We start from the raw sequence: 12,756 nt of genomic DNA on the forward strand, positions 1-12,756 counted from the left end.
AAGTTTCAATGTGATTTCTACATCACATCCCGCTTCCGGCCACTCGAGGAGGGGGTGCAATGATCTGCGAGGAGAGAGGGGGAAAGAACACTGTTGAGGAAACCAGACTCCTAACGGCGAGGGACTGCTGAGTACTAGAAAATACTGTTACGAACTCTCTGTACGCACCCTGGCGTACGAAAACGAATCTCTTCGAGCTCCCGGTGTGTGGTATTTCGTGTCAGTGAATTAGAACTTCCAGATAAATGGCATTGAAGTATAGACCAGGAGAGAGGGGAGTGTGGAAAAGGGTTGGAATTCAGGGGTATTTTGGACATTAACAGGAAGAAAACTCCTTCATTCACAGCTAACAGTGATTTGATAGCTACGGTTGAGAGTTGCCTCAAAATATTCCAAGATTTGCTAACAAATCATTGCCGTAGTATGCAACCTTATTGCCCTCAGCAAAAACTCAAATGTTGGTTGGCAGCCAAAGTTGTGGGCTGTTGGCCTGGAGGTTTTGATCAGTAGAGGCATGTGATTTTAGTTTTCACGTGAACTTTTCTCAAGAGTGGCCAGTCTTTCCTCCACTCTGTCCTAGTACTGTAGGTGCCATTGTTAAAAAATACATCACACTAGACCCTCTTCTTCATAACAACTGTGAAAGCAAAACCATGTGCATGTTTTAGGACATGAGAACTTCCAAAGTATTGTTTTTACTTTCCGGCAGGGAAGGAGTATTGCAACAGGCTTTGTGCTTCATGAGCCCAAGCTGACTTTAGCTTCAGTTTACTCTAAGGTCTGGATTACAAAACTAGGCAGCAGATGGCTACTAAGAACAGCACAAGCACAGTGACTGCAACTTGCTGTGCAGGCAAGAGGAGGACAATTGGCCTATTGGGCCATGTTTCTACTAACCTCCCATAGCTGTACATTAACCTTAGCAGCAGCACAACCCTGTGCTTACTATCATTTTTGGTCCCTTGTATGGTTGGACATCCATTCCATGTTGCACCAACTATATCTCTGGCGGCTGTGCTGTTGACTAGCTGCATGTGTAGTTACAACACTATTGCTAACATTAACGCAGGGGATTCAACCTGGGATCTCCACATAAACAGACAAGATCACTACCACATCATAAGGTAATAGATTCCCTTACACCACTGAAGCATGCATACTAGAACAGGTTCCCAAACAATACTGGGTGTTGGCCTTCTCAAACTATACTGTATGAAGTCACTAACTTTCATGTTGGTGGCTGCCAATGGTGTTGCACTTCCGACAATTGAATGTACAACTGCATCACCTTGGAAATGCTGGCTTCTTTTTGAAAACTACATGCAGATGTTTTCAGTGTGAGCTAGTTTTTAAACATTTTAGGATATTAAATTATCTCTTCCATTGACTGAGGTAAGTCATTGTAATACACTCTGACTTAACAGTTAGCTTAATTCTAACCATGACATCCCTCATCATAAATAATAAAATTATGAATTGAACTTGGATAATTGCAATTATACCATACATTTGTTCATTTCCTTCTCAACATATTTGTTTGTTGACATATGTGGTTGTGGAATTAACAAAACAAAATAAAGAATGCTTGGATTTACTGGTCAATGATATGTGAATCACATGCCTTGAAACAAGAGGACTGAAAACACTGAGATGATTTTACTTAGCTAAGCTTATTTATTCCTCTATTGTTAGTTTAGATACTGTCAAACCTTGATTATAGTGGTTCACACACTGTACCTGCATTCAGAAGGTTGCAGGTTTGAACCCCACTTGTTGCACTGTGTTGTACTGTTATCTAAGGTGGTTAACTTTGACAGCATTAGTAAATAAGTACACATACACATTAAATGTAAACACTGTAAACATATAAATATGTTAACAATGATACCTCTGGAAAGGCAACTACACTATATGTGTCTGTAATGATTTTAAATTACTGACAACAAACTATGTGGCTTTTTTCATACTCTAATGTAATTCATTGTTTATGAGTTGCTCTGTTGTGTATATTCTTGAAGCAAATGGAAGCATTGCAGATTGCATCTTGATGATGACTTGTAATGCAGAACAAAATCAGCAGTATACGGGTGAGAAATAATCTCAGTTTATGAACAGTTAATATACTGTAGAGTGAAAGGTGACTGTTTGTTTGTTAATGGACCGAGACAATATATTTATATATACAATATATTCTCTCATTTCTCAGATCAGGGAATATTTTTTTCTATTCAGTCTGTTCTACACCGCTGTTTTGATTCCCTCTGAATATTGTTCACTGTAATGTGTTCTGTTTATAAAGGGACCTATATCAAATAAAGGCTAAATAATTAATTAACAGGAAATGTCAAACAAGACATAAAAGGGGGTTCCACAAGTTTAGCCCCATAGAGAAATAATGAGTAAATACTCCTGTTACAGACAGAACAATATGCAGTTAAAAGTTTCACTCTGCAGTACAATAAGGTAATTGTTGTTTTCTGAGGATGTCAAGCAAAATGAATATCCTGTTTCTACACAAAATACACTAGGGAGGATTAGCTCAGGGCCATTTTATCATGGGACAGCCTATCAACATGTACTAACTGGAAGAATATCAACAAAAATTTTATTTAAAATAACTATACCAATTAGACCATACTTATATACATATACACAACGACCAATGCAGGTTTAAAGGCAAATTCATACATAACACATGAACATGTGACTCATGTCAAGTATTACAACTAAGTTGAGTGTTCATTTTATTTGTTGACGGACAGTTTGTGTAACTGATCGGAGATAGAGAATAAAGATCAAGATTTAAAAACTAGAGATTCTATGGCAGGAAATGGAAATATGCCGGTTGTAGACAACAGATTGCCGACCTAAAATCACTCAGTTATGGTGATTGGCCGAGCGTGAGACGTTTATGTCGCCACTTTCGGTATAAGGTGCAGCAGTGCCAGCTAGAGGATTTCTGACGGCACTGCAATCCAACCGTTACAGCCTTCGCCCGCCGGTAGGTGGAGATGAAGTTACTTGAGGACCTCTTGTGGTTACTTGAGTTGTCTTTCTCTTGAAAAGTTATGGATGTTTTTTACAGTGTGAAACGCTTGATTTGAGGGTGAGAGAATTGCGACGCTGATGACTGCTGTGGTGTTGATTTTCTGAAAATTTCACTTATTTCAGCAGCAGGCTGTTATTAGGTATAGTTACCGGCTAATACTGAAAAAGCTAAATAAAAGAGAAAAGTTTAGGTAAATTTTACCATCCGGTGTCCACTGGAGAACTAAGGATTTGTAGTTTCTAGTTTTTTCTACATTTCCGGCGTTATTTTCTAAATAATTATTAACATTCTAAGTAGGCCTAGAACCAATAATTTCAGTGTTTATTATAGGTGGTAGTCAGTTACATAATAAGAAACAACTTTAAAAACTTTTATTACTGTGGTTGTTAAGTATCGGGACATCACACCACACTTGAAATCATAAAGTGAACTCGATAACTTAAAAGCTGCCTAGTTTTATCGGTTATTGTTTTTTTTTTTTTCAGGAAACGTAAATGAGCACTTAGGCATTTATTTCCAAATTTGTTGCAACATTATCTATTTAACGGCAGGGGGCAACAGAACCTTGTAGTCAGAAAGTCTGGCTGTCACCAGAGCGTTAAATAAGGTCTTGCCGACACAGTGATTTTCCATTGGGCTAGCTGAATTCCTCTTCCCTTTGAGGGTCGAATTTTCCCAAAGCTTCTCACGTTGATGGTTCACTGCTGAATGACACAGGACACCAATTCTCTTCCCAGGCTTGTTTTCTCCAACAAAGAAATACACTAAGGGTATTCAGTACTCCAGCTTTGCTGCTTGTCCCTCCGTTTTATTGACAAGTAAAGTTTGTGCTAGCTAAAATACATAAAAAACAACAAACATAATTCTCTACTTTAAAGTTAGAAAATGCATCTCAGTCAATTGGCTCTCACAGTGGGTTAAGCTTCTATTATCCATTACTGTCTACACTGGTAGTGTTGAGTATTTGGTTTATGTTGAGCGTGATACATTTGGAGTCCCTTTGAAGTAGAATGCTCGTTTAGATGAACATTACACTCATGAGTTTGGAGGTGGCAGAGGTTAGTGGGATGTTGAAGGGAAGATCATGGCAAACAAGATCAAACAAGACAATTTTAAAATTATTTATTTCCTGAAAATTAACAATGCATGCAGCACTCTAGGCGTAGCCAAACTTAAGCAGTAATAATGAAACTATCTTTGCGGTTATTTCCACAGCACAATTTACTATAGGCTCAGGGCAAATTCACTGTCCACCCACAGGATGTGAAGCTCTTTTCCTGAAGCCTGGGCAGTTGTGTGGTGCGGTAGACAGTGAGCATGGTGACGCAATAGATCACTGAGCACTATTCACAAGCATCTACAGACTTGAGTCAGTTCATAAGAAATCAGTCATTTCATAACGCTGAATCTTCCATGTCTTCTGGGGTAATCTAAAGAAACTGCAAGAACCAATCATGATTTAGATTGGTTTTAGTTATCCTGTTAAGGAGATTGGATCAAATTATTTTCAAACTATCAGTCTTAAAATGTGCCCATTGCATACCTGGCTTGCCCTGCGGGTTCATGCCATACAGTGTCACTGTGAAACTTAGTGACTCAACAGAGGAAAGTGGTTCAGGTATTTCAACAACTTATGTAGAGCTCCTACAAAGCAGTTCTTAAGAAGGGAAGGTATATCTACAGTAAAAATCAATGACTCAGATAAATTGTGTCTGGCACAATCTCAGGACTGTGTGCACCTGTGGGACTAGATTAATGTATATGCCATTCAGTTAAATTGAAACCCGCTGCATCTACAACAGGGCAGCAGCTGACCTTGAACGCATCAGATTTCTCTGTTGACCCTTTGATCATGAAAAGCGTGTCAAGCTCAAAAGCCTCCACTGTACTATCCCCATAATCTGGTTGTAAGGAAAGGGTCGTGAGATGAGAAGCTTTTCAAGGGATCCTGGTATTTCTGAGACAGTTTCTGAAGCACCGTCAGAGCATATATTCAGTCCACCCACTGGCGTTGAGGATCACAGTGGCCATGGGCTCTTATCTTTGGGCTTTACCACCTGTTTGATGTGTGCAGTAGATTGTTGAGGATTACTGACGCCATCAACGGACTGAGTTACTGGCATCCTAGCACTATCTTCGGCTTGGCTCAGTGACTCATGATAATGTGTGTCATTTAACATTTCCTTCTTAGTAAAGTTCGGCCTCTTGTGAAAACAAAATACGTTTGTTGTGATTTGAAATTGAGGCCAGAGCAGTCCCCTCCCCCATGAACTTGTTCTCTCAGCAGGCTCTCACCAATGCTCAGCTCTCCCCACACACTTCAGCATTGCAAAGACACTGTAACTGCAGGATAGGAGAGAAGTCACTCTCAGGAGCAGCGCTTAGGTTTACACATGATGAATATTGAGCTGGATTGAGTGATTTGTGAATCGCCCTTTGTTACGTCTTTATGAGTAAACTCTAGTGTGTGTGTGTGTGTGTGCGCGCGCCTGCACGTGTGTGTGTGTGTGTGTGTGTGTGTGTGTGCACATGTGTGTGCACATACATGTATTGACAGTTGTGCATGTGTTTAAATTAGTGTGGAAAGAATGACTGGACATTGTTCAAACTGAAACAACAACTAGTGTGTGATTTCATGTTCATTACTGGGAAGATTTTTAGGTGCATTCTCAGAGTCTGCTTTTACTAGAGAGCAATCTGTAACAGGATACTCATTTCTTGATACGTCCTAGGGCTAAGGGTATAATGATAGGGACCTTATTGTGATTTTGTGCTGCTGAACTTCTTTTGTCTCACTTGATTTGCTTTGTCATTTTCCACAAGTGATTTTTGCTGTGTATTGAGCAACAATCCAACTAGAAACACCAAGCAACCAGAAACAGGAACATGGTTACATGTGTTCTCCATAAAAGATTTTATTTCTAGGAAATAATCAAGGTATCTCTGTTTTATACACTGCAATATAGTAGGGAATTCATTTTTACCGTGTTGGAAACAAACAAACAAAAAAAAACAACAAAAGGAAACAACTTGATATGCAATTATATGGTGTGCTTTGAGTTAAAGTGACAAATCTCAGTCAAGGTGTGCAATATGCAAATATTACTCAGCCCTAAACCTCATTCAAAGGGCATTCCCGTGTCCATCACATCACATTCCTCCCTTACCTCTCTGCAAGTTCCCATGATACTCAGTTTATAGACTTGGCCCTGAGGCTATAGCCTCAGGACGGTAGGTTCCCACCAGCACACCTTTATATAGACCTGCCCTGCCCAGTGTTGTGTGCTTTCTACATACCTGACATTGTTGCAAGGACTGTCGCACTCTGTGTCATTCCAGCATTGTCATCTCTGGAATGCTAAGGGAGAAACAACCATCGCAATGGGTGATATATATAAACGCTGAGTCACTGCCATCTGTAGGTGTAGAAGAACGCCCATTTGTGAAAAAAGAAACCACATTAAATAATGCAGATGATGCAAGAGATTTGAGAGTAAAGTCTCAGACCTTTGTGGGAACCGATACTACATGCAGACACGCATTGAGCTTACCTGGAATCCTTTCAAAACCCCCGGGGCAATGAAGTATGGTCAACATGGATTTTATCATAAATGGTGTCCCACTTGCTGCAAATGGAAGAAATAATGTTTTGTAGTGCACATGGTCATTCTCACATCTGGCCCCTCATCGTTGGAACTAGTCAGCTCAACCTTCCCCCAGCCACCAGTGGCTGGCCCACGGGCGCAGCCGCAACAACTCGGCTGTGGAGACCGTCAGGTTTCTGGGAACTACAATCTCTAAAGACCTGAAGTGGGAGACCAACACTGTCTCCATTGCAAAAAAGGCCCAGCAGAGGATATACTTCCTGCGCCAGCTGAAGAAGTTCAACCTGCCACAGGACGTGATGGTCACGATCAATCAAGATCTTTTCAATACCAGAGCTAGGAAACAGGCAGGCAAAATCATTGCTGACACCTCACATCCTGGCCACCACATATTGAAATTCCTTCCCTCCAGCAGGCGCTTCCGATCACTACCCACCAAAACAAGCCGACACTAGAATAGCTTCTTCCCACAAGCCATCACACTCTTGAACTGTTAAACTAGTGACTCACAGTGAAATAGTTGTACATATCCATAGCCTGCTACAGCTATGGTTGTACATATCTATAGCCTGCGTTCAGGTACACTTTATCTCATGCTCATTGTGTAATAGTTGTATGTAACACAGTGCAATAGCTGTGTATAACAAATTGTTGTACAGACCCACAGCCTGCATTCCTGTATACTTTAACGTATTGTGCAGTAGCTGTTAACTTATTGTACAGTATCTGTTCATATTTATTTTTTATATACCTCATTCATTCCATTCTTACGCCATTCCATGTATGTGTCCTGCACTACTCTTGTTTGTTGTATCACTACCGTTGGATGGTATTTGTTATTGTCACCTTGAAAATCATTGTATGAGAGCACTACGAGAGACATTGGAGCCAGAGTCACATTCCTTGTATGTGTAAAAGCATACTTGGCCAATAAAGTCTGATTCTGATTCTGTTTCTGATTTTCTGAAGACTGACATCTTTAGACCCAAACAATGATCTGTCTTGAAGTTGTTGAATTTGACTGAGTCTGGACCACTGGATCAGTGATTCTCTGTAAGATGACCGTTGATTCTCTAGGTTTTAATTATTTAATGTGAAACCAGGTGGCAACAAGCAATAACACTTGTGGAGTGGAAAGGGAGGAATTTCACACACAGGCCTGGTTATGGAGCACAGAGAGTGGGGTTCAGTCAAGGTAAACCTAGGCCCGAGCATATTTTCTCAAGAGCCCTACACTGAATTGCCTAATTATTTGATTGGGGAATGTTGCTAAATATTCACACAATGTGCGCTGTGCCTATATACTGTAACAACAATTTACAAGTCACCCTCAATCAGGATGTCTGTAAAATGTATTCACATACAAGACACATGTTTTTCTAAATTTTTTTACTAATATAATGGAAATGACTACATTGTAGTAATAAACTGTAGTTGTTCAGTTTCAATTCTCATACCTAATTTTTTTTCTGAGGTGAAATTTAGCTGTAAACTATTAATCAATAGAATCAGCATAAGGTTCATGTAAGTTTCCAGATTTTCCCTGTATTGTCTAAAGGTAGCTGTAACCCCCGGCTTAACTGCTCGCATTCAAGTTGAAACAGGCCCTTTGTTTCGCCCTGTGATAGAGGAATTGCACTGATCTCCAGATCTCTATGTGCTTGTGAAGTTTCTTTTGATTTGCAGTGCCTGACTGTCCCCTCCCCCACTCTCTCCGCCCCTCCAGTTTCACTGGTGCAAGCAGAGTCTGACAGGCTGGATCTGGTGAAGGCTCACACAGTGTGAGTCAATGTCCTGGAATGTGGGCCGGAGCAGGGAGGGTGATGGGGGGAGGGCGGGGCAGAGTCACGGAAGACCTGCATGCGTTGAGCTTCCTCTTTGTGCCTATCCAGTTCGGGGCCGCGCGAGGCAAGCACGGCCCCGTGGGAGGAAGTGATGCTGGGGATTTCTGTTTGGGTGAGAAGCCGCAGCTTCCGAGGGGCCAGCTGTGCAGCTGACATCATGGCACGAAGCTCTGGCTTCTGCCACGGGTTGAGTAATCTTGGACTTCTGGATGAAACAAGCCTCCGGTGAAAGGAAACATTTCCTGGGTTCAAATGGGTTTCAAACAATGACATAGCAAAATGTGTGTGTTTGTGGGCCTGTGTGTGTGTGTGAGTCCACGTGAGTGACATGACTCCAACCTTCTGTGAATTCCGCTGATTACAAATCATGAGGAACTCTATCGTGGAAAAATATTATAGGCCCTGGAAATACCACGCTTTTACCACAGATTTTACATATGGGTTGTTCATTGTTGTGCCACACTTCATTGTAACCTGACTTGAGTGTTAGGAAGGGCATGGTATCTGAAACCACTGCATCTGATTCATGCTAGATCAACATGCCAGCGAAGTTCAGTCTAGGTGTGTACAGTGATTACTTGTCGTGTATTATGTAATCCTTAAGACTACCTATGCAATCCCACACACCCATATGAAAAGAATGAGAGTTTATCTTATGGAATGCAATGGATCAACCACTAGAATGTCAAATGAAAAGCTATTGTTCATCATGTCAGCTATAATGAAAGCACATCTAATGAAATGCTGAAAATATCATTAAACACATGATTTTAAATGGTAAATCACATGTTGTGTATATGATCTTTATGACATATTATAAATAGACAATACATTTGAGAATATATTTACAATATGGAATATACATCATGTTTGACAAAAGGTGTTATATTCAACTGAGGGCTTCAGGTATGATTTTACATCTAGCATCCAAAAGAACCATCAAGTGCATCAGTAAGAGTGAATGGGCCTCTGTCATCTGACAGTGCAGATCCATATTTGGGACACCAAAGGATTCTGCCACTATGGTTTACTACAGTGCTGTTCTCAGCTCTTATTAAAATATTACCATTAATTAGCACTAGTTATTATCTGCAAAAACTACAGCTAAAACATGCTGTCATTATTTTAGTAACATCACCATTTTTAACACTCACACATGTAACCAGATAGTGTTTTTTTCATGTGTGTAAGGAACTAAAAAGATATCATCTCTGTGTTAGTTAGACTTCTTCAGTCTGGGAAAACACATTTACAATATTCGTGGATTTAGCCTCAACCCGTGTGGGAAATAATTCATAGTAAGGTCTTTTTTTTCTTATTATTTTGGTGATTCACTGTTCACTGAAGAGCAGTATTCCAGCTACCATCCCATGGTTTGTGTTTCCTCCAGGAAACAGCTAGCACTTGAATTCACCTTAGGGTACTTTCCCTTTTGGATCTGTTAGGAAATATTTTTAGAAATCTATTTGAATGGTATCAGCAGTATCTTTGTCATTAAGGTCCTCATCAAACTGTGACATTGCCTTGACTGTATGTGACATGTTCACCAGATTTAAACTCAAGTTCCAACTTTTTGCACTTGCCTCTCTGTTAATGTAATGTAAAACTTTCATCTTTCCTCTTTGGCTGTGAAAACCATTTATGATGTTGCTCTTTGGTGTCCCGTATCTTCGTTGCCCTTTATTTTTTCAACTTTTGTGATTCAGCATTGAGTGGCTTACACTTGAAAGGTACAATGCAAAATAAGATAATTGTCATTTTTATTGCATGCTGTACTGTACATGATAAACAGTTCAGTTCTTCATACATTTTTCATGTCAATTTAGCAACAAATTGAATGGGAAACCCTGTGGCTGTTTAGTAACAATACCGAGAGTATTGTTTAGTTTTATGAGGGCTACCTATCAAGTGGTATGTAAGTTATTACATAGATCAGTGCATCTTCTTCCAGCCAGCCAAACTCCTGGGTATAATTTTCAAATGTTCAACAGAAAGATCAAAGTCTAATTGGATTCATGATTATCAAAAATATTGGACAGACAGCTACCGCTGAAATGTTCTCAGGATCATGAAGATGCATTATAATGTTTCCTATGTGCATACAAATAATGTTGGAAAATATACAAGTTGTTGTAATACCTACAGTAAGCTGTAGTTATTGAAAAAGCATGTCTTCTGAATGTTTGGCAGCTTGATGCCTGGATAAAGGTTTTGATTCACACACACACGTTTGAATATAACCCATTAAATGGAGTACAGTATTTATGAGGTTTCAGTCATGAAAGCCATGTAGACACTGCTGTTGTACCCTTCAGTAAAACAGAGATCATAAATTGGTATCTTCTTATATGTGGTACATATGTCATTTACTTGGGTAAGGTGGCTGTAATAACCGTGTACAAATACGTGATATGGTCTAAACTGAAGAATGATCCAGACTAATTTATACCATAATTACCCCAGTCTCTTGCTGTTTAATTGTGGTATTTGTGGATTACAGCTTTGATGCAGAGTGTGTAGTAAATGTACTGTCAGTAAGACCAACTCATGCTGTTTCACCATTACAAAAAAAAAAGAAGACAGTAGCCAGAATACATTTTAAGTATTTTATTTGACGAGAACTATCTTAATAAATAACACCCATTAGTTAAAATAAATAGAAATAGACACAATAAATATCAATAAATAATAACAGGTTTCTATATTAAATACTATCCAACATTAGCAAATTCAGTTTCAAGTAGTATCAAGGTGTGCTTCTAATGTAGAAGAGTCCTCCTCTCACCCACGAACTATGTCAGCCAAACAACTGCATAGTCTGTGTAACTCCGAGGAGGACACCTGTAAGTACGTCATACATCTGCTGTGCAATTAAGAACAAGTTTCTAAAAAGTTAACTTCAAGTTTTCTGTCCATATCGATCTCAAGTTTCGTTTAAGTTCCACGTTGAACAGTCAGATAAGTCAGTTCTTCAGTTTCTCGACCATTTTATGAATCGATTTTATGGGTCGACGTCTCCTTCTTTCGGGCTCCGCTAAGCCCCGAGTAGCTGCTCTTGTTCGGGAAACTGTGCGCCGCCAGCCCACTTTTCAGCCGGCTGTCTGCACTTCCCTTTCGGCTTGAACACCGCGGTCGCACCCCGGTCTCAAGAAACGCCATGGTTACTTCACTTCTCGCTGCCCAGCCTGTGGTAAACAGGGTAAAGCAGAGCCACGACGTAGCCGTTCCTCCTGCTTTGCTCGTACAAGCCAGTCCTCTCTGAGCTCCGGCTGGGACATGTCCAGTTCAAGACCTCGGTCAGGGACTTCTCTTGAGGAACGCTTTGCTCGGGGTGCGACGACTCCGCGGAGAATGTTTTCATCTGGTGAGCTTGCTGCTCCGCAGAGTGGAAAGGCAGAAGTTGGTACTGCGAGAAGGACAAGTCCTCACTTTCAATGTCAGTAGCAGGGCTCTCGGCGGTGCTCGGCGCCTCCATGCAGGGCTCCTCCGTGTAGATTTGCAGAAACACCACCAGGCACAGGATCAGCAGCCACCGCTTCGCTGGGCTCTTCTCGGCTGGCGGGAGGTACTTGCGAACATTGGACGGGTACATAACCCGTGTGTTCTTTCTCCTGTGCCGGACCGGCGTGTTGCGCAGCGGCAGCTCAGCTGGAACCTGCTCGAAAGTGAAAATTTCGGGTTCTGTGCTTCGGGGCATCATTGGCCTGTAATCGAAGTGTTCCAGCGAAATCGACATCACAAAGCTATTTGATCTTGCTAACATGGTTGTTCGCTTCTCGATTCGCTTAGCTTTCTCGACTCTTCTCAGCTAAGTAAGTGTAGGGTTTAAAGTCAGACAGGTTCATATATATATCTTTTTGAACTAAAACACGCCTACTGTAAGCCACACCCTTTTTGGTGATCTAATATGTATTCCCATTGCACAAAAAGGAAAAGTCCATCTTAAAAAAACTGCAGTATACATACATATAGCCGAAGTACTTATTTCATTGAGCATCTTTTTGGTTAATGCTATATTCTAAATAATATGCGTCTTAGTGCCTAAAATTAATAATGATAGTGTATTTTATAAACAGAGGATAAAAGATGGAAACTTCTTAAGGTCTAAAGTAACTAATGTCTGAAATGACCATACACACCCTAGCACTGCTTGTGCCTATAAAGTAAACGTGGGTATTACGGATAAATATAACAAATAAATAAAAAATAAAAAAATAAAAATGGCAACATCATCAGTGCAACTTCAATAGTTGGTGCT

General features: G+C 40.4%; 1 protein-coding gene across 1 annotated transcript; it reads right to left on the bottom strand.

Moving 5' to 3' along the window:
- Positions 1 to 11,174: 11,174 nt before the first annotated feature.
- On the bottom strand, positions 11,175 to 12,301 carry ier3 (immediate early response 3). The gene has a single exon (XM_036527945.1). The coding sequence runs from the start codon at positions 12,259 to 12,261 to the stop codon at positions 11,665 to 11,667; it is 597 nt and encodes a 198-aa protein (XP_036383838.1). The 5' UTR covers positions 12,262 to 12,301; the 3' UTR covers positions 11,175 to 11,664.
- Positions 12,302 to 12,756: the final 455 nt, after the last annotated feature.

This window comes from Megalops cyprinoides, chromosome 4 (assembly GCF_013368585.1).
Source record: "Megalops cyprinoides isolate fMegCyp1 chromosome 4, fMegCyp1.pri, whole genome shotgun sequence".
Taxonomy (NCBI): Eukaryota; Metazoa; Chordata; class Actinopteri; order Elopiformes; family Megalopidae; genus Megalops; species Megalops cyprinoides.

Excerpts from the sequence above, each read along its gene's own strand:
- ier3 (XM_036527945.1), bottom strand. The coding sequence starts at position 12,261 with ATGTTAGCAAGATCAAATAGCTTTGTGATGTCGATTTCGCTGGAACAC.